Source organism: Pundamilia nyererei, unplaced genomic scaffold (assembly GCF_000239375.1).
Source record: "Pundamilia nyererei isolate P.nyererei 1_Seehausen unplaced genomic scaffold, PunNye1.0 scaffold00033, whole genome shotgun sequence".
In the NCBI taxonomy this organism is placed as follows: Eukaryota; Metazoa; Chordata; class Actinopteri; order Cichliformes; family Cichlidae; genus Pundamilia; species Pundamilia nyererei.
In genome coordinates this window covers 772,738-794,215 of record NW_005187434.1, presented here as the reverse complement: position 1 = coordinate 794,215, position 21,478 = coordinate 772,738, and the positions used below count along the sequence as shown (strand labels likewise).

At 41.5% G+C, this 21,478-nt stretch overlaps 3 protein-coding genes across 7 annotated transcripts in view; 1 reads left to right on the top strand and 2 right to left on the bottom strand.

The window, feature by feature from the left end:
- On the bottom strand, positions 1-12,039 carry LOC102202467 (dynamin-1-like protein). 5 transcript variants are annotated; one of them, XM_005729394.1, is made up of 18 exons: positions 12,000-12,039; positions 11,331-11,449; positions 9,792-9,933; positions 9,515-9,553; positions 9,272-9,318; positions 9,101-9,172; positions 8,920-9,006; positions 8,650-8,812; positions 8,213-8,333; positions 7,781-8,119; positions 5,793-5,913; positions 5,530-5,685; positions 5,330-5,419; positions 5,148-5,246; positions 4,853-4,969; positions 4,654-4,763; positions 2,166-2,325; positions 1-1,998 (listed from the first exon to the last, which is right to left on the bottom strand). In XM_005729394.1, exons 2-18 carry the CDS (start codon positions 11,430-11,432, stop codon positions 1,942-1,944), a joined length of 2,022 nt encoding a protein of 673 aa, XP_005729451.1. In that variant the 5' UTR covers positions 11,433-11,449; positions 12,000-12,039; the 3' UTR covers positions 1-1,941. The 5 variants fall into 5 exon arrangements, with proteins under 5 accessions (XP_005729451.1, XP_005729452.1, XP_005729453.1 ...); XM_005729395.2 differs by having other exon boundaries at positions 11,870-12,022; XM_005729396.2 differs by having other exon boundaries at positions 11,875-12,022.
- Positions 12,040-12,196: 157 nt separating this feature from the next.
- On the bottom strand, positions 12,197-16,242 carry ubl4a (ubiquitin like 4A). Its single transcript, XM_005729393.1, has 4 exons — positions 16,029-16,242; positions 14,720-14,825; positions 14,374-14,612; positions 12,197-12,813 (listed from the first exon to the last, which is right to left on the bottom strand). The coding sequence occupies exons 1-4, from the start codon at positions 16,074-16,076 to the stop codon at positions 12,706-12,708; spliced, it is 501 nt and encodes a 166-aa protein (XP_005729450.1). The 5' UTR covers positions 16,077-16,242; the 3' UTR covers positions 12,197-12,705.
- An 845-nt stretch (positions 16,243-17,087) lies between these two features.
- prkg1l (protein kinase cGMP-dependent 1, like) overlaps positions 17,088-21,478 on the top strand; it is a 6,733-nt gene continuing 2,342 nt past the window's right edge. Inside the window, exons 1-9 of the mRNA XM_005729392.1 lie at positions 17,088-17,226; positions 17,906-18,098; positions 18,211-18,325; positions 18,533-18,699; positions 19,072-19,185; positions 20,513-20,618; positions 20,779-20,842; positions 21,022-21,099; positions 21,278-21,372. Of these exons, the coding sequence (XP_005729449.1) occupies positions 17,909-18,098; positions 18,211-18,325; positions 18,533-18,699; positions 19,072-19,185; positions 20,513-20,618; positions 20,779-20,842; positions 21,022-21,099; positions 21,278-21,372 (929 nt within the window). The 5' untranslated portion in view covers positions 17,088-17,226; positions 17,906-17,908. The remainder of the gene's footprint in view (positions 17,227-17,905; positions 18,099-18,210; positions 18,326-18,532; positions 18,700-19,071; positions 19,186-20,512; positions 20,619-20,778; positions 20,843-21,021; positions 21,100-21,277; positions 21,373-21,478) is intronic.

The following is a 21,478-nucleotide window of genomic DNA, read 5'->3' as shown; positions in this document are numbered from 1 at the left end:
TCTATCACTTGTCGCCAGCTTAAAGTGAAATTATTAATTATATAGTCTACAAATGTAACCAATTCATTTTCTAATTTGTACTCTATTAGCTGTATTTCCAGCAGTGTAAAGAGACTTAGCAGCAGATTAGGACCACAGACGTTCTGCATCACCAACCGAATGTATGCAAATTCCTGTCACAATGCCACATACACTTTGTGCTGCTGCAGCTTTATAGCTGGGCTTCAGTGCGTTAGTAAAGTACGGCTTCAAAAAGTTGCATATACAAAACATATTCCTTCAGCAAGGAACAACTTTTTTCACTGAAAGCAAACTGAAAATAAAATAGTGTAAACACTGTGCTTCCACCTGATCCTAAAAGGAAACTGATCAGATCATGCTCCTGACCGGGTCATGTGTTCAGCATCAGTTACCGTAGCAATTTAGCCAGGTAAAGAAGAGAGGCACCTTCGGGGACCCTGAAAACTCTGACTCGAGTTACCTCTGGTTGCCCTGTGTCATGTAGGAGCCGTCTTCTTTCATACCAAAACAATCCAGTAGATAAACAGCACTGCAGGCCGAGGAGGAGAACATGTATAGTTGATCAGGGGCGAACTTTCTGTTTAAAGCAGGTCTTCCTGAAAAAGTCTAATTCTTAGGATAACATTAGTTTTGGCTATTATCTGAGCCTGAGAATGGGAGAGGAAAGCCGGGAAGAGATGCATTATTTTACATATTAATGAATATTACATAATGAAACAGTGACTGGCACAGGGGCAAATGAGTCAGGTTAAATTAAGACTGAGGTTTCTGGTTGGGAATGTAACAAAAAAACAACTGCAGGCAGGATTCATCTACATTTCTAATTGTCTCGCTTTCCTGGAGGCAGTTTATCTGAGCGGCAGGAAAGGGTCAGTAATACGAACAAGCTTATATCTCTGTAGCATTAACAGTGGAAACAAGTGGATAATTGGTTTTGTGGGGAAGGAAACGAAGCTACAGGAAATTTCAGTGCTATCATGTGGATCTGAAATATAACAAGCGTACTCTTTTAATGGTTAATAAAATAAAAATAATAAAAACACACTTCAAGTGTAAGAATTGACTAACACTATGGTGCATACACACTTTATACTTAAGCTGTCCAGCTCAATGTGGCAGTCTTCTAAAATCGTACACAAACAGAGGGAAGGATATGTTGGGCATGTTTGGTTTGCTCACCTAAAACTGGAATGTTTACAGCAGGCAGTAAAAATAGGCTCATATGCAAACGAGACTGGAAAATAAACCTGATATTGATTAGCATCGGAGCTGGAAAAACAATCCGCAGTCATCCTGTGATTTCTTTAAATGACTGCAGCCTGTCTTTAGTGTTGCATTGCAGTCTGCATTGATTTGATTTTCACTTTATTTCTATATCTGCTGAGCACTCCAACAAAGGAGATTAAAGTCAGGAAATCTAATCTAACATAGTTTTAGCACCTGCTAAAGTGGGCTCAGAGGAAGCCCGTGCCTTGAAAGCATGGAGCTGTGCAGTGTGAACACATTTCAAATTTATAAAAAAAAAATAAACACAGAGAAAATAAATACTCCATACACAACATACATTACAAAAAAATAAAACAAACTTATGACCCATCAAAGGTTTTCACACAAAGTATTGCAGGAAATTTTTGTTCGCGGCTATGCTTGTCACATTCTACCTGTTAAATAACACTTTCAGCCTGAGTGTGATTGATCTCTCTCTCTCTCAGCATTCACAGTGAAAAGCAACAGCTCCGGTATGCTGTTCAGTGCAACCGCTAGAGAGGAAAAAAAGTAGATCTGAATGTGCTATGGTCACTGGTCCGTGAGAAAACAGTGGTACTGCCACACATTAACACAGACTGCCGAAAACTCACATACACTCTCAAACTCTCAGAGCTCTCCTTTGACACAAAAGAAGTTGTTGCATTCCTCTGGCTACCAAAGATGAGTCTCCCGGATCTCAGAGATGATGTTATTGGCTTTTTTAAGCGCCTGAGAAAGAAAGAAAGAAAAAAAGACAGAAAGAAAGAAAGAAAGGCTGGTTAAATTGCTGGCATTAAGACCGCAGAGAAAAGAAAAAAAAAGAAAAAGAAAAACAACTAGCTGTTCCACGATGTTCAGAACCCATTCAGAGAACAAATTGCATCATCCAATTTTACCTCAAGCATTTGAGCAACCTCAGTCCGCTGCTGTGCTGTGTCCTGTGACTCAATGAGCAGCTCCTGGAGCAGTGGCTGTTTGTAAAGCTGACCCACCAGCTCACTCTGCAGATTTTCTTTCACGTAGTTCACCAGGAAATGCATCACTGTCTTGGGCACACTGTAGACACACAGATCGATGATATTTACACTAGGGCTACTATTCTGAATTTGCATGCTTCCACCAACCAAGAAAGCTGTAGTCTGACTAGAAACTAGGGCGAGGGACTCCAGAGTTAGAGCTGAGTCCCTGTTCAGATCATTACTGCTGATTTATTTTGTGCTTAATCTCATATTTAAAAAAAGAAACAACTTCACTAAACTAATATTAAGAAACACTGATTTGTATGCATGTAGCAGCTGTATGAGAACAGACATCACTGCAGGAATCAACATCTGCACACTTATTCTCTAACAGAGCACCACAGTTAAGACAGACACATACAAAATAAACAAAAAAACCCCACCCAGAACAAGAACTCTTATTGCTAATGCTGATATATTTAATCCCCTTACAGTAATTGAAGTAAAAGTAGGGAAAACAGTGCATGAGTTAATATCCACAGAGACTAAATCTAATGTCCTCACTAAATGTGTCACCCTCTAGTTTACATGTAAATATAACCCCTTCATCTTTTTTAGAGGAAAAATAAAAGCTCTCATTATATAAGAAGCCTTTGTTCATGTAGTTAGACTGCTCTTTCAATGCAGCTCTTTTATCTAAGTAACAACTGATAAGATAAAAGGTTAACAGCTGCTAACCCTGAGCCACACTGACAGCACCATCAGGCACATCTAATTGTGAAGTTAATACACGCACGCAGTGGCACGCTTGCTCTCGGTGCCCTGCGGCCAGGCAGAAAAGATGCAAATGAGGGAAAAATCTGATGGATTTCATTAAAAAACAACATTTTCATCTGACCAATACATATCAGCACTGCTCTAACATTAAAAGTGTTGGGAGAAGAAGAGCATCACGATACGTCTCACCTGAACAAACACAGCTACAAATGTTACACCTGAGCTGACATTTAGACTTGTACGCCTGTCGTTCAGGAAGCCTGAACACACTTTTCTGAACTTTTGACTGAGTGGCTAAGCTGCCTGCTGGAGCCAAGCCCACCCCTGTCCATAGCTAAAACCAGTCCATGCAGGCAAATGCAAGTAAATGGACTTAAACTGCATCATTACTTTAATATAACCGGAGCAGACAACATTTTATATACGAGCGAACACTTCACCCAGACTTTCAGTCAGGGAACATTTCCCCTAAGGAATAAATCAGAAACTGCTCTCTGAACACAGATCGTACAAGCACTCGCATTAAGCATCATCAGGCAAAAATCCATCAGCATGAGCTCCTTCTGCACCAAAATACAGCTCCGCGGGAACCACAGTGGTCACAGTAGTACTCTCAGACCTTGAGGGAGGATTTAGCAATGTCATGTTTGATGGTATGAAATGGACAGTGACAGGGCTGCGTGTTAACTATTTAAAGTTCAGGCTCAGTGTTTTAATGGGTCAGATAGACAGACAGCCTTCAGATTTTTGTGTTACTGATGTAAAAGTCTCTAAAGATATTTGGTTAACCACTGATCAGTATCATCAATTCAGAAATGGCCAAGATATATGATCTACTCTTTTATCTAAGAGTTAAGGCCACACGGAGCGCTTTCGGAAAACACAAAGAATTTCCCAAAGTTTTTGGATCCAAACTTGTCGTCTAACACAGCGGTACCCAACATTTTTTGCGCCACAGACCAATTTAATTTCAGACAATATCTTCACGGACCAGCCTTTAAGGTGTTGCAGATAAATACAACAAAATAAAATGACCAAGACAAAAACTGTGGTATTTTGTAAATATAATAATAAACACGAATCCACTGTGTAGTTGTGTAAATTTATTAGCAGCGTCCTTCTGAAATGCGCCAACAACACTGAGAGTAACATAAGACCCAGGGAAACCGAGTTAACGATAAAAACCATAAATTTTACACCCGAGCCTCAACTCTCGCGGCCCGGTACCAAACGACTCACGGACCTACAGCGCACTTGCTGGAAAATGCAGTGGTCTGATTGGTCAGCGAAGTTATGCTGCCGGCCCAAAAAATATTTTTAACGCTCAAAACATTTGAACAAATTTTACATGTCCAGTGTATAAAAGCCTTTAAGCTCCTGAATAATAACCAGAGAAGTGGTTTTACAGAATGCTGTCACAGCAAAGCTGAACTTTGATCTCAATTAATCATTTTGTCCTATAAGAGACAACATAATTACCACATGAATTATTGCGAGTTCAGTAAGGTCATGTCACTTTTGACCAACTTTATTCTAACTGAATGTTTGTGCCAAATTTGAACTAATCAATAGCAACAACTGAGCTTTGACCGTGATGTAAAGGGGAAGTAGGGTCCCCTGAGGTGCTCTGGATTTGTGCCAGTCAAACCTGTCTTGGATGCTCTTGCGGACAATGAGGAAGTAGCTCTTGATGAGACACTGGATGACCTCACAGTCCCTCTGCTCCCTCGAGCTCAGCTTTCGGGACACTGGCACAGCCTGACAGAGAGAAGGGCCAAGCAAAATATTAATACTGACCATCTGCAATGACTTCAGTGCTTTGTCATACTGCTAATCCCGCTACTCACTGTGTCAAGGAGGTTAATGGCCTGGCCTTTGCTGGGGCTCCCAAAGCCTGCAGCTGCAGCCTTTTCTTCCGTGACCTTCTCGTTCTTCCAACGCTTCCCTCCGTCAAGAGCCTCTGCCTGAAAACAAGCAACTCAGAGGCTAAAAGACGGGTTTTTTTAGGCTGGGATTCCACTAAAAACTCTGAAAGTGGTTTTAATATTTAATTATGAATTACACTTTAGCTTTTAAAGAGCACAGTGTCTGCTGTTTAGCCAAGCAGAAAAAAAGTCCCTGCAGTGAGAAACAAACTACTACCTGCTGACTGTTGACAGATGCGGAGACCTGCGCCGCATCCGTGAAGTCTGGATGCTTTGTGTTGATGTAGGCAAGCTCTATTGCTACTAAATGATGGACCTGAAAGTAAAAAAAAAAGCATCCAGTGGGATGACTAATATAATTAATATAAAAATGATGATCTTGCTTAAGCTGTGGATTACCATTTCATTAGTAATCGGCAAGCGTTTCCGCAATAATCCAGTCACTACTTCCACAATGGAATCGTGCAGCTTGGGAAATCGAAGAAGCTCCTTAAAAATGCAAAGACACGCTGTTTTTTAACACGGTCCTGTAATAATTACTGCGGCACTATTTTCTTTATTCAACCATGTGTAAAGTGCAATATGATCTGTGGTCCCACCTGTGTACTGAAGGAGGAACAGTGCTGGATGATCCGCTGCAGCTCTTCATGAACCAGCTCCACGCAGCGCAGACTGGGCTCCTCTAGACGCTTAATTTGCCGCTTCACCAGCAGCTCAAAGGACACCTCGGGCACAAAAAGTGCTGGCCGTGGGCCCTGCAGGGCAAATATCATACACACAAACACAAATACACACCAGCTCCAGACTTGACTAGAATTAGGATTTAGTAGAGCTACACAAACAGAAGCGAGAAGAAGCTTACAGTAGCATTACGGATAGCAGTGAGGATATCGAGATCAGTCAGGCCCGCCAGGGGGTCGATAGACTGCAATGTCCGGCCAAAGGTCTCGTGGAATATGTAACAGATCCGAGCACCTCCACAACTGCAGAAAGAAGAGAAAGGTGAAAGTTGTGATATCAGTGCTGGGTCTCAGTCCTGCGTGTCAGCAATGTTAGCTGTGCCAAGATTAAATGCAGTCAACCAAAAAGGGTCAATATTTGCTCCCCATGTATTTTAATGAATTAATCATCAAATGGTAAAAGCTGCAGAGTGGAATGTGCCAACGGAAGATGCTGATACCACTTTAGTTTACACCTACATTAGCACGAGGACATTACTCTCATGACACTCGTCAAATGTCTCGATGCAGTCTCAATCATCCAGGTTTGCAAATCCCAAAAAGTGGATTCTGTTCATCTGGAAAACAATGTAATCATTCTTCTGTCGACAAGGGTAGGTGCACGGTTTCACTTAACCAGAAGGACTGTCGTGAAAAATTTTGTCACTGCTCACTGACAAAAATACTTATGAACCCCTACAACAAGACCCAGGTAGTGGTTACAGGAAGAGGGTGATAGATTGTCTGAAGCACTTAGATTAAGACAATGCTGCTGACCAGACCTCATACCACAGGCTACACCCAGGGGAAACTACACCAAGTCTGTATGGTTTACCTAAGATACAAAAACAGGGTGTACCTTTAAGACCAATTGTCTGCTCAGTCACGTATAACATCTCAAAGTTTCTGGCTTTGATCCTCAACCCGTTGATAGGCAGCTCTAAACGCTACATCCAGAACACTTTGAATTTTGTTGAGAAGCTTAGAGATGTCATAATGGAGGCAGATGAAACAATGGTCTCATATGGTGTTACGTTTCTCTTCACTTGTGTTCCAGTCACTGAAGCAGTGAAGGTAGTTCATAAGAGATTACAGGATGACCCCAACCTCAGCAGCAGGACCACTCTCAGCACCGACCAAGTGTGTTTGTTTGTGGAACTGTGTCTTCATTCCACCTATTTCAAATACAAGTGTCAGTACTACAGGCAGAAACATGGGTGTGCCGTAGGTTCCCCAGTTTCACCCACTGTGGGCAACTTGTACATGGAAGAAGTGGAAAACGGGGCTCTGTTATCCTACCCTGGAACACCCCCAAGTCATTGGTTCAGGTATGTGGATGACACCTGATTGAAAATCAAACCTCAGGACGTACCATAATTCACTGATCACAATAACTCGGTGGAGAAACACATCAAGATCACCATGGAGGTTATGAAGAAAGACCGCCTTCTTAGACTTTGAGATTTCCATCATTAAGGGGGAACATTTAAAAGTTGATGGGTAACGTAAAGTATTTAAGGTTTGACCCTCATCACCCACTGGAGCACAAACTGTGTGTCATAAGGACGCTACGACAAAGAGCGAACAGCATCGCCACAGATACAGTGGCCAGGGAAGCAGAAGAACATCATATCAAGAAGGCTGAGGAGGGGGCGTAATGGTATATTTTTCACGTTTCACCAGCTTACAGTGCTGTGATTGAAGCCATTCCCCACCTCTCTGTGAATAGTACTCAAGGCCATTGATCAGCTGTCATTGGCCAATGGTCTTTGATCAGTGGCTGTTGATCAATGTTCATAACAATTTCATATTAATGATCAAGAAACTGACCTCATAGGCCATTGTTCGTTAGTGGGCTAGCTTCAGTCATTATGCAAATGTCCTGTTTAAAAGGTTGGGGAAACCTGCAGCAATCAGCTGAGACTGAAGAAGTCACTTCAGTGAGCAACGAAACGTTTCTCTCACTGAAAACGTCCAGATGAACAGAATCAACCTTTTGGGACGCTCATCAAAGTAAGTTAAAATGCAGATTTGTGCAACAACTGCTGTGTTAAAAAGAAGAGTTAAGGCATTTCACTAAATCAGAAAACAAAAGCTCCACCAGATGCAACTAGAGTGTGGTCAGACTCACAGCTCTGAGGTTTGTATGTGCCTGGCTGTTCCCTCTATGGTGTTGCAATAATCGCTGGCAAACTTGGTGACTATCTGTAGCAGGGTGGCACTGTGATCCTCTACAGGCTGTCCGTAGCTGTTGAGTCTTGCCTGGTACTGGGCACTCAGCACAGTCACTCGGGTTTTGAGGTCTGGCAAGCAGTCCCGGATGTGGTGCATGAGCAGCCTGCTGAGAGTTTTGGCCAGATAGCGAGAGCCAGCACGAGACACTAGCGAGGGATAGTGGCGCTGCAAGAAAGCCTGCTCATCCTTCATTGAGTCCTCCAGGCTTTTCTGAGTATTTATGTCATGCTGGCTCCTACAACAAGAAGAAAACAGCGAGTTCAGTAAGATAATCAGAATATTAATACTTTTAATTATAGATCAACAAGCAAGTTTGTTTCTTCCAAACCTGTTAACCACCCCGATAATCCCAAGCCTGACTGGAATGACTCGACCCAGAAGGACCTCCAGCGCATCGGTTCCTGCATCCATCAGGTCCAGCTTACTGACCACCAGCAGTGTTCGACGGCCTGACAGACACCAACACAACATTCACAGATCATTCAGGGTGAACGGTTCCCCCATTTAATCATTCTCTTTATCACCACAGCCAAAGGGAGCACATGAACATTCATTTTCCTGTCAGCAAGGTTTTTAAACTGTAAAGACAGGCTATATCAGTAGCATGAAATTACTTCTTTCGACGCATTTGATAATTTAAAAATGAAAGCATGTTATGTAACAATTTAAAAATGAAGCACGTCATGCAGTAAGCACAGAGAGAGAGAGAGAAAATTAAGATAAATTCTGAGGAAAAAAAAAAACCCTGTATAAATAATGTCTTACCATCTGTATCAACCTCACGAGCCAATTTTAGTGCATCAGATGTGGCCAAGTCAGAGTTGGCAGGGGACACTGCGAGGATAAGGCAGTTTGGATTGGAGATAAAGGACAAGATCATCTCTTGCACTTGAGCCTCGATGTCCTTTGGCTGGTCCCCAACAGGAACCTAAGACAACAACAGCACACATTCGATCATTATTAATGATTATCTAACGTCACTGTGTTTGCATAAATCATATCCAGTCAGCATCCCCGTCAAGAGGCTGAATCTACCTTAGTAATTCCAGGTAAATCAACCAGAGTGAGATTAAGAACTTTTGGAGAGAAAATCTTCAGATATATGGGCTCAGGACTGATCCCCTGGATATGAAAAACAGAGAAAGAAAATAATGAATCCAGTGGAAACAGCTGAACCTGCAGCATTACTGAGCGCACATCAAAGTGTTCTTCTCACTTTATTGTCGCCTGAACCTCGTTCAGTCTCTGCTTCAATTTCCCGACGAATTTCCTGAAAATCTGTGAAGATCTATTAAAAGAGTGAGAAAATTACACATCACATAATCCTAGCACACAATACAGAACCAAAGCAGTGTACATATTATTTGAATGCCTAAGATAAACAAACCTGATTCTTGCAGTGCAGAAATGTACCCCATTCTTCAGCTTTGACACCTGAACAAATAGGAGTAAGTGTGGATTTTAACACAGATAAAACTAAGACTTTGAAGAGACATTATGCTAATTTGAATATAAGACAAAGCCACTTGTGTTCATACTAGACGCAGAAAGATCAGGCTGAAGAAAATGTCAGAAAAGAAATGAAGAAGTTAAACAAAGACAAGTGCATGCAGATCAAGTGTAGAGAGACCTGGGTAGCTGTTTTGGGCATTTTGCTTAATCCCATTTCCTGAAAAGCCAGTGAAGGAGAAGAGGAAGAAAGAGAGTGTTAGCAAAGCAAGACCATAAAAGGAATAGCAGTTAAAAACAGTGAGAAAAGGTGCACGTTAACTACTGCATGCAGTATACACTTTAATAACAACCTTCTGTTACTCTATTCTCCTCATTCTTCTGCATACCCTAACTTCCTAAACTTGACTTTGTTTTTTTTAAAGGAATATAACAGTGACAGATTTGTGTTTGTTTACCGTTCTCGATCTTCAGCCTCTCCTGCAATGGGGGGACATTAACAAGCTGCAACACCAGGGGTCGTCTTGTGACTATTCCTGATCCTCGAGGCAAGAAATCCCGTCCAACCAGGCTCTCCAACACAGAGCTCTTTCCACTGCTCTGTTATGACACATGATAAGACCAGTTTAACCCTGATACAGTCATCTGCAAAGTTTTCATGCAGTGTGGATATGCCATTGTGAATATAATAAAAAAAATAACATGAACACAGTTTACAGCTTCAGCTACAGCATACATGACAGATGATGGAATGTTATAGATAAAAATTTGAGAAAACTGCATCACCATTGAGCTTTTTACTTCAAGCTCTCTTGGGCAAACTTTTTTGTCGATTCTTTAAGCAGCCTTCAGAATTAGTTCTCCAGGCTTCATGAAGGACATTCAAACCTCTTCTTCGGATGTTGTCTGCCTTGTTTTGTCAAGAGGATACCACACTGCTTCAATTATGTTGAGGGTTGGCCTCGCCATACCTGATAGTGTTCCATTGTGTGTGTGTTGTATATCCAGGTAAACTTTTATTGCATTGGCAGTGTATCTGGGATCATTATCATCCTGAAAAATGAAGCCACCGCAAATCAGATGCTTTTCAGATGGCACTACATAGAGGATCAAAATCTGACTGCATTTTTCTGTGTTCATAATTTAATCAATTTTGATAAGACCACTGGCTGAAAATGCAGTTCTAAACCATGATAGAACTTCCACGGTTTTACAGTAGACACTATTAATGATCTTCCACGGTTTTACAGTAGACACTCACTGTAGTGCCTCCCTCCTGACATCTCTGTAGATGATTTGAACCAAACATTTCAAATACGGATTCATCACACGATAAAACCTGCTGCCATTGATTTTCAGTCCAGTTTGTAATCTGGGATACCTCAGTGTTTTCTTCTGGTTTCCTTTCCTTAGGAATGGTTACCTGACAGCCACTCTTCCACTGACAACCCTGATGAGACTTTAGTGAATAGTCAACTGAAGGACCAGATGCATCTCTCAGGTTCTGTGTCAGGTCTTTGATGGATTTTTTTTCCTATTTCTTAAGGACATGACTTTCAGATACAGTTCATCTGCTGTAGATATTTTTTTTTTATGTATACAAAGTTTTCAGCTCTTTTGGGATCTTTTTCACAGATAAAGAAATGGGAATAAAATATTTTCACTAACAAGATGCCCAAAGATACAACTCAAAGCATGTTCTGTAAGTTAGTTGTCTGCTATATTGCTCAGGCTTTGAGTTAGGGAATAAACAAATGAACTTAATGAACAAAACATTTCTGTAAAAATGCTCAGGTACAAGGACTTGACTGAAAAGGAGTGAAAAAAGTAGGCAGTCTCCAAAGAAGAACTTTGATAAACCTTCAGAAAACCTGAAGAACTATTGTTCAAGACTACTTTAAAAATTAGAAGACAGCCTGGCTGCTTGGAAACAAAATATAACGAAATCATGGGTAGCTCAGACTTTTGCACAGTACTTTAGATGCGTCCTAGCCTACCTGAGATCCAACCACGACTATCTGAGGTAACTGTATGATCTCCGCCCCCAGTGTTAGAAAGACCTCCTGCAACCGGTTGATGGTGGGAATGAGAGTTTCCATCCTTCCAACAGACGGTTCTACATTGTTTTTTGTTTTTTTTTAATGAATAAATTAAAAACACAAACACACACACACACAGAGCAAAGATAAAACAAACTTCAAAATAGTTAAAAAAACAAAAGCAGTATAGCTTCGTCAGAGGGAGAAGTGGTCCTGATGAGAGGGGTGTAACACCACGCTCAATCCTCCCAGGTTAAGCACCAGTTTGAAGTGGCATTTTAAGATAAACACTGGTTACGAGTTGTCAACTACTGGGATGAAACCAGGTCTGACTAACAGTGCAACAAATGGTGGTGACAGCACAAACCGAGACACTCGATGTTATGTGCTAACTATAGCTTGCTAAATCTATTGGGTAAAGGGAGGAAGTGAAATGGATAAGCTAGCTAACTGCTTACACTCGCTTAGCTGCTAAAGAAACGGTACCCGATGCTGACCTCACCAATGTTCAAGATATATTTCTTCCTATCCAAGTTTCCTGTTCTTCATAGTTTGTATTAAAACAACGCGTTAACCCTTCATTCTACCCGAAATGTCATCCAAAATTAGCAGCATAAAGATACAGACCGTCAGTTGATCACATAGGCGGAACCGTATTACTCAGTCAATCCAATTGGTCAAAAATTTGAGTCACGAGGTTTCCTAGCATCTGATTGGCTGATATGTAAAGTCCCGCCTTGTGAAACCTCAAATCAAACCACACTGCTTATACATTTATATATTCTGACACTTAAAAAGCACACAAGAAAAGCGGAAAGATAGGCTTTTTTTTCCCCCTGTGTTTTAATATCTGTATATATAAACATGTTATTTACATACAATGGCCATCAGTAAGTTACAGAATAAAACACGTATGAACTTTGCACAGATGGTTATAACAGGAAACACCCAGTCATCACGCAACCCAAATATTACTAATAAATACCCTCCATTAGAAGTTAGTGTCCCCTGGAATTTGTAGCAGCCAGAGATCATGTGAAGACAGCTTCATAAATGGACTCCTTTGTATTCAGATATTATGTGATCAGGTCGAGGTTACTGTGCCACCAATGACAAGGGCCAATTTCAAGAGGCCAAGTTTTCTCATCCAAGATAAGAAAGCCCTATTGCTGAGATAAACAGTCAGTGTTATCCATGATCACCCTGGGGCTCTCTGTAAGAAAAATGACATTGTATTTTTCACAGTCTAACACTCTGAACACCGTATGCATGTCAAAGCACTGAGCGTCTCTCAAACAACAATTGGAAAAAAACAGCTTCAAGCTATGCATTCTTAGTCCATGTATGAGGTGTCCATGCCCTCGCCCTCCGGATGAAGCAACCTCCCCGCTAAGCGCTCAATGTCATCGAGGCTAAGCTGTCGAAGGGAACGTTCATAGTCCTTGAGAAAAGAAAGAAAGTAAAAAAAGAAATAAAAACATATTGAAAAGTAGCAGGTTAAAAACATTTCAGTGCATTTATTTACAACATGTTCTGGCTTAGAAATAATGCATGAAGGACTGGAAGCATGACCTTCAGAAACATTTTTGTTGCTTTTAAAAGGAGTTTGTTAAGTCCAAAAAGTGTAGACGTAAATGGAGGTAAGCTAATTTGCAATTTTGACTGTTTGTTTTGTAATGATGTTAAAATTATTTGCACGCAAATAATTAAACAATTTCAGTATAACAACAGAATTTGGCAGCAAAAGGCCAAACTAGATTTTGCTTCATCCTCCCCCCCCCCTTCAAACACACACGCATGTCTGGCTGCTACTGGTCTGAGTTGTTCAATTAATTATTTAGCAAAGCATAATTAGTGGCTCCATAGTTTAGTGGTTTACACATTTGCCTAACAAGCGAACGGAGGAGACATGAATCCCTTTGGGGTTGCGTTGGGAAGGCATGCAGAGCTACCTGCTGTGGCAACGCCTCGTGAATGAGGGAGCAGCTGAATGTAGCTTCTAATTAGTGAGCACAGTTGGATGGATAGGAGCTGATCAACTAACAAACTCAAGAGTAGGGCTGTTGGATATAAGGATATATATCGGATCGTTTCATTTTACGCTATCATTTGTTTCGTGGTGTCGCAAAATAAACTGTTTGCGGCAATATTTTTTCATCGTTTTGATGGTCACTGTAGTGGCTATATTAATTTCTTAAAGTTCTCTCTTTCTCTTATATTTAATATAACCACACTATGGCCGGACAAGCGCCTGTTTTTATGCGTTGTTGTTAGCAACAACGACGGTAAAACCATTGCGTGTCCGCTTGTTTATCTTCCACATAAACCTTTCACAATAAAGCTCAAGATCCTGTTGAGACTTTTCAAAAGAAACTTAATCACGTAAAAGAGTACGCAGAGTACTTAAGGATGAGAAGCAAAAAAGAGCTGACAGGTGCTAAAAAACAAACAAACCTTAGACTCAAACGTTAGAACAGGCTTTTCCCTGCAGCACGCCGTGTAATAAATACTCACAAAGAAAACAGCGGCTGTTACAACTTATGTCTAAAAATGTGTCGTTTCATGCTTTGGTTAAAACACTCGACTCCAGGTACACGACGCCCAGCTGGAAACACTTTACGCAAGTCGAGCTGCCCGCGATTCTCAGAATGTACAGAAAATGTAAAATTTTGTGATTTATATCGTTATCGGACGATAGATGTCTTATATCGGGATATGAGATTTTGGTCATATCGCACAGCCCTACTCAAGAGTTGTCAGTACACCGACTTTCTACAGTAAAATCTGTTCTCATTAAAAGATAAAAGCATTATACAAATATTGTAGTAATTATTAATAATAGATTTCCAGAAATTAAATTAGTATCTCATTGTTACCACTACATGTTCATAAATCATCCATAACTGGCCCTTTCAACTTTAATATTTTACATTTATTAAATATGCACAGCTGTCAACTTGTGTGACGAAAAAAAAAGATAGATGATGCTGCATTTATATACCTTAATAAGCTGTTCATGAACCTTTGCTGCATCTGCCGGACTAAAGTGTCTAGCAAGTATAGTGGAGATGGTCTGCCATACTCCTCCCTGTGTGCTGCTTCCACTGCTGGTGCTGCTACAGCTACCACCGCCGCCTGGTGCTGCTGTCCCTGAGGCTGCAGTCCTCTCTCCCACGGGACGGATTACCAGATTCAATTTAGCTTCAGGACCAATAGAGTAATCACTCAGTCTGTGTTCATCTGAGGGAGAGTGATATAATGTATTGCCATTAAAAATTTACATATGATGCATGCAGAAAAGTATTAACAAATGGTGCCATCAAATGTGGCACTGTTGCCACATCTACCTGCTAGAGCTTTCCCTTTGTAGAGTAACCGTTGTTGGTTTGCTGGTATGTTGAGACGTTCAGACACAAGCTCCTTCACTGTGGAGACCTTTTCGTCTTCAGTCACCTGGAAGATAAACAACCCAATCATGTAGTACATGTGTAATTTAAGAGCATGACGCTAGCTGTTTTCTTTCTGTGCAGCTGAACAGCATTTAAATTACACAGCACACAGTAATGTAACAGAGTATTTGTCCCATTCTTGATTTCTTGTTTTTTGGCATATTTTGAACAAAACAAAACAACACACACACACACACACACGCCTATCTCACATTTGCCAAAAAGCATCTTGATGATCCCCAAATTTTTTTGGGAAATATTCTTTAGACTGACGACAAAAGAACTGAACTTTTTGAAGAGTTTGAGTTCTGTGTTACATCTGGTGTAAAACACAGTGGAGGTAGTGTGATGGTGGGGCTGCTTTGCTGTTTCGAGACCTGGAAGAGTTCGTGTAATTGATGGAACCATGAATTCTGCTCTATCCTTCAGGATTTTCTGGTAGAATGTCCGGTCATTAGTTTGTCCTCTAACACTCAAACGCCTTTGGGTTATGCAACAGGATAGTGACCAAAAACACAGCAGCAAAAAACAGAAAGGGGATATAAATAAGTGACATCCCCGCTTTGTACTGACCTTTGTAGAGGCCCCTTTCTCTAAAAAATAAATAAATAAAGTGCACTCTGGCTAACATTTTAAACGAAATGGCTGTAATCACTGTAATAGCGTAGATGTTGTGCATGGAACCACTTCTCTGCTGAACACAGAATTTTTAAACAATTTTAGAAAAAAAATCCAGTTTGTGCTTCATAATGTTTTAAAAATTAGCTTTGTGAGAGACAGACTGAGGCTAAGCTAACTGACAGCTATATTGGTCTTACTGCACGAAAAAGTGTTTTCCTAAGATAGGACTTCCCCTTTTTTTTCTTTACCCGAAATCACAAAGACCGGCTTCAAATGCTACTAGTCAGCTGTTGTCAGGCGAGATTGTATGCAACATCTTATCCAGGATTTGGCTAGCACGCCAGCCACTATAACATCAATGACTCTGAGGAGAAATGCCCATGCAACCGGCTAGTGTAGGCTACAGTGTGTAGCACTGAATCCCAGTATTTCTGACAGGCTATTTTATTACTTCAAAAAACATATGCGTAGCCGTTTTTCTAAAGGCAGCTCGGCATGTGACATGCCAATGCTGGCTCGGCTAAACTGCTAGCTGCGATCGCAGTTAGCAAGAGGCGGTGAGCTAGCGCAGCGGTACTTCACTCACCTGTACGCTGCACTCTTTTCCTTGAAGCGGTTTCACCGTGAGGATCATTTTTGAATATGCTTTCAAAAAACAAAAAAATTACACAACAATAAAGATAAAGTAACAAAGCCTCCCGAAGTGTGCTGCTTCAGAGTACAGCTACTTTATCAGCTCGCGATTCTTTGCTTGCCAACGGCCCATTTTCTTCTCCCGCATCCCACTACCGCCGCGCGCTGGCCGGAGTGTGGCATGGCAGCTACACCAGCCTTCGGAGGAAAGTGTCATAACAACAAAAACAAACAATAATCCATTTATTTTCTCCTAATTATGCCGCAGTTGAATATTAAAAAGAAAAAAGAGGATGGGAAAACTCAAAAAGGCTTACAACTTTGACTTATAACGCGGCTATTAGTAATATTATCAACAATGCTACACCAGGGCTAATTTATTACGTTTTTAAAACATTTTTTTCCTTTTTGTGTGTTTAAATAACACACAGGGAAATTGTGTTTAAATAAAGTGGACTAAGGCTGCATGACTCTAGCGTGTTTTTACTAGTATCGTGGTGAACACAGTAACTTATAACTGATTTTCCTATTAATGCCTCACATTATTGCAACATTATAGCGTTGTTACCATAACTCATCATCACATGTAGTTTGAAACTGTAGTTATCGGAAAACTACTTGCCGTCCAATTGCAGAGTAACATTTATTTTGTTACTTTATGCACCTACATCAAATACATATCAAGCCTTTACTGAGAAAATAAAAAACATGATATAAGGTAAAATTATATTAGGATGGCTGCACATCTGCTATGGAGAGAAAACGAATAACTCTTTGATCGGTGCACACGGCCAGCCTTTAACCTGCTTCATGATCGGTTGGGCATACAATCATTAACATGCATTGCACATTTTGCCGGATCCCCACCTACTCCCAAGGCTCAGGAACACCCTGAGGACCCCGTGACCCAGATGGGATCCGGTCCACACGTTTCTCATCTCACCCTCCCCGCATGGTTTCCACCGTGTGGGTCATGTGATTGCCTGCTGTCTGTGCCCAGCCCCGGCCAGCCGCGAGCAAGAGAGGAGAGCATCCTTCAGCTGGGCACTTACAGACGGGATGTGCACCTGTCGAGTGAACAGTCTGCAACCAAACCAGGCCAAAACACGCCGGTGAAAGAGACCCCCATAACGCCATACAGGCTGCGTGTGGTAAGTGATGTTTGTGTTCATTTGTTTGTTTATGGTGTGAAATATCGCACAGCATTAATACAGTTTGCGGACACAGCCTCATCTGTGCTAACAGACAGTCAATTAGAAACATAACAGCGTAAAAGCAGCAAAGATTAAAAAAAAAGAAAAAATCATCGTGAAAGCATCAGCCACGCCTAACAGTCACATGGAAAATCCAATCTTATTTTTATGTTTTCATTCCTGTTAAGACTTTTGTGTGGGACCCAGCAGGAAGTTTGCACTAACATTTACTGTGCAAGCATTTCATTTCTACTTTCTTTCTATTTTGTCTTAATGTGGCTTGAATTATGTATAGAGATGCAGAACAATAGACTAGAGCTAATGCTTGCAATGTGGAGCTATACCTTACCTGTGACTCATTTGCAGTGAACATTAATGTGCTCATAAACATATGAACACACGTATAGGTGTGGAAATGTACAAGAAGCCCAAAACAGGTGGATCTATGCTCTTATCCAGGTAGAAGCCATTACACCTGAATAGATTAGCTAAATAATAAAGAGGTGTGTAGATCAAAATCAGACAGAGATTAAGTTTGTTATAGATAGATCCATACTGCATAGGAGCTGTAGGAATGTATATACTCTATGGATGGCTCTTTGTAAAAAGCATAGATGAAGTCTGCTAGTGTTTGCAGGTGATGGGGACACTTCGGGACCTTCAGTTTGCTTTGCAACTAAAGATTGAGGAGCTTCGCCAGAGGGACACGCTGATAGATGAGCTGGAGCTTGAGCTGGACACAAAGGATGAACTCATCCGGCGGCTGCAGGAAGAACTAGACCGCTACAGAACCACTGTCTCCCTCCCAGGATCCTCTGCAGTCAGTGCATGTAGGCAGTTTTGTGCTGTTCTAATAATTGCAAGGCTTATTAGGACTGATATAGAGTTCTGTTAAATTTCCCTGACTTTTTTTATTCTTTATTTTTTTTGCTTCTACCTCAGCTCAAACTGATGACAACAAGAGACCCAGAAGGCAGACGGTGATTTGTGAGCCCCTCACTCTGGACCCAGTGACTCTTGCCTTGGTTTCACAGAGAAGCTGTGACAAAAGCCACGAGTAAGAGGACACAGTGTTCCCTTCAGAGCTACACCTGCTCAGATTGAAAAATTACATTCATGCATGTTCAAGGCTCACTGACTGCTGACTGCATGACTCATGATGAACCAATGCTTTTTTTATTCATTGTCAGATGCTCAAGCAATTGACACTGTTTAATAACTCATCCTCACCTGCAAATTTGATATCGTTTCCTCATGTCCTCAGGTCCCAGAGGCTGATTCGGGCATCATTTCTGAGAAACGACTTGCTGAAGCACCTTGATGAAGGAGAAATCAGAGCCATCATCGCCTGCATGCATTCCACCACTATCAATCAAGGCTGCTATGTTATTCAGGAGGGGACCGCTGGGGCTCAGGCTTACGTTTTGGAAGGTAAATCCTTTTTTCCTCTCACAATGGCCGCCATTAATCACACACGAGGATATTTATTAAGGCTTCCTTGAGATGTCAGATGCTTAAGGACAGACTGATTAAATGATGAGCTTGATCATATCTTTATATTTAAATTCTTGTACTGATAAATAGAAGCAAATAGAAACGCAACAAAGTGACAGCGTGTGGAGCAACACATTTCTAGTTTGGGTTGAAATGTCAGCTTGAGCCTGAGGAGACGGAGAGGCTGTTTATCTCCGGTTGCCTTGCCTTTCTGTTGTTTGTGCTGTATATCTCTCTCAGTCTGTACATTATCTGACATAAAACCCACTTCTCTGCGTCGTCCTTCACCCAGTGTTTGTTTATTCGCAGAAGGGAGGCTGGAAATGATGAAAGATGGACTGAAGCTGCTCACAGTTGAACCAGAAGACATGTTTGGAGAGCTAGCGCTCCTTTACAACTGCACCCACACCTACTCTGTGTCAGGTATATCAAAGCTTTGCATCGGCTTCTTTATTTTATAATTGCGCGCAGATGTCACAGGAGAGCTGTCAACCTGAAGAATTTCTCTGTGATTATCTCTGATTCGGCGAGGATCTAAATAATTCTAGTTTAAGCGAATTTCACAAGCGGTAAGATTTCTGGCTGTGGCCTCGGACAAAAGACGCCTGTTGAATTCGAAATCAAAAGACCCTCTGAGATTTTACAACAGCTTTGCATGGCCTTCTATCAGATGTGAGGAATTTAAAGCATCCTTGGTTTTTGCCGCTTAACAAGGCTGCCTGGACCGCCACATCTCCTCCCTGCAATCCAGCATCTCAGCATCTTGCAAACATTTAAAAATAATCTTCTTGTAAACGATCTCGATTTAATGACCGCTGCGTTGCAACCTCTCATCTGTGCTTTTGTGGTGATTTTTTTCCCCTCTTACAAGCAGAAACTGTGCTATCATTTCCTTTGAGGATCCGATCGCAGAGTCCTGTGGGAAAACCTTTTCAGCCGTGGCTGCGTGTGTCTGACCTGGTTTCACAAATAAATAGGCTGTGAAAATGGCCGGATTAGTTTAAATTGAAAAATCTGTCTGTTTTGTCTTGTTTGGTCCCAAAAGCATCCCATTCCTCCCCTTTTTTAAAAACTCCTTTCTTTGTCCTGCAACCAGGCAGCCTTTCCAATTCACTGTTCTACATTTGTCTGCTCTCTGGTAACAAAACTCATTTGATGTCTGCTCGCTGCTCCCCCTTGTTCCATGTACCCTCTTTTTTTCAATCCATTTAAGGCCTGTTGCATTTATCTCCTTCCTGACCTGAAATTACCTTTTTTCCCATCATATCTGGTACAAGAGATTAAATTAAAAACTAATGGCTGCACGCCGTGTGCCATACAAAGGTAAAGCGACAAAGTTTGGTTTGTATCCAAAAACAGGGAACTGAGACAAGGACTGCACCGCAATAATCAGATGCTCGATCTTATTAGACTGTCTGGTGGGGACGTCGTCTTCCGTTTGCAGGAAGGTTCAGTGAATCAATCAATACTGGTCATTATTAATTAACGACACTCTCTTTCAAGCTCTATTAGAAAGAAAGATGGTGATGATGGCTGAAGGAAATTAGATTTGATTGATATCAACTGACCTCTGCGAGGAAAACAAGTATTTTTAGTTTTTACGATACACGGTAAGCATTTCTAATGAAATCCTGGCCTACTTACTGGCTGCACGTCCACATCCATCACAGGCAGCGTGAGTCTCGATAGTGCTTTCACTCATCTGTCACTGACACAGCGTTTTCCTCTGTCTCTGTGTTTTGATCTGCAGCACGAACGGACAGCAGGCTGTGGGTTGTGGATCGCAAGAGCTACCAGACCATAATCATGCAGAGTGGTCTCAAGCGCCTTTCCCATTCAGTGGAGCTTCTTAGCAGGTGAAAATCAGACTGATGCACACGGAGTAGCTCCAAAAAGCTGCTTTGATGGGCCATGTAGGCTTTTACCTCTGAGCACGGTATCTGCTCATTGTCCTCATGCACCTACATGAGCTATTGCGGATGATATCCAGTGCTTTTTGTTTGTATCTGTGTGCAGCATTCCCTTCCTCCAGTCGCTGCCAGCAGATGTCCTCATGAAAATGTCGGATCTCATGGAAGAGGTACACTTGAAGTTATTTAACTGTGAAGCACACTAGTGTATCCAGCTAATAGATGAGGTGAATGTTTACATGCAGTGCCTCTATAAGTGCAAAGAAAGCTCTCTGGATGAACCCTTCTTTGTTTTATTGATATTTTTCCACTGGTCACACTGCTGTCGGTTTTCATTTGCCTTCCACAGACACATTACGCCGATGGCGAGTACGTCATTCGACAAGGGGCCACAGGAGACACCTTTTATATCATCAGCAAAGGCCAGGTAAAGTGTTCTGCTCTCATCCTGCTGCGCAGATCAAGGGGGGCTTTCTGAGGAAAAGATTTACAGCCTGGATGACAGAAATGTCAAAGCAGTGGCGGAAATGACTTTATGATGGTGATAATTTACTTTGGTGCGTTGCGCTCATCACCATTACCTCTTTTTTCATTACATTTGACAGGTGAAAGTGACAGAAAAGGGGCAAGAGCAGGAAGAACAGGTAGTTCTTTCTAAGCTCTCTGAGAGACAGTGGTTTGGAGAAAAGGCTCTGTGGGGGTAAGAAGGAAAAAAAGCTCCTTCAGATGATGCTATAAAGAAATTTCTGCACATATAATGAAAAAGCACACACACACACACACACACACACACACACACACACACA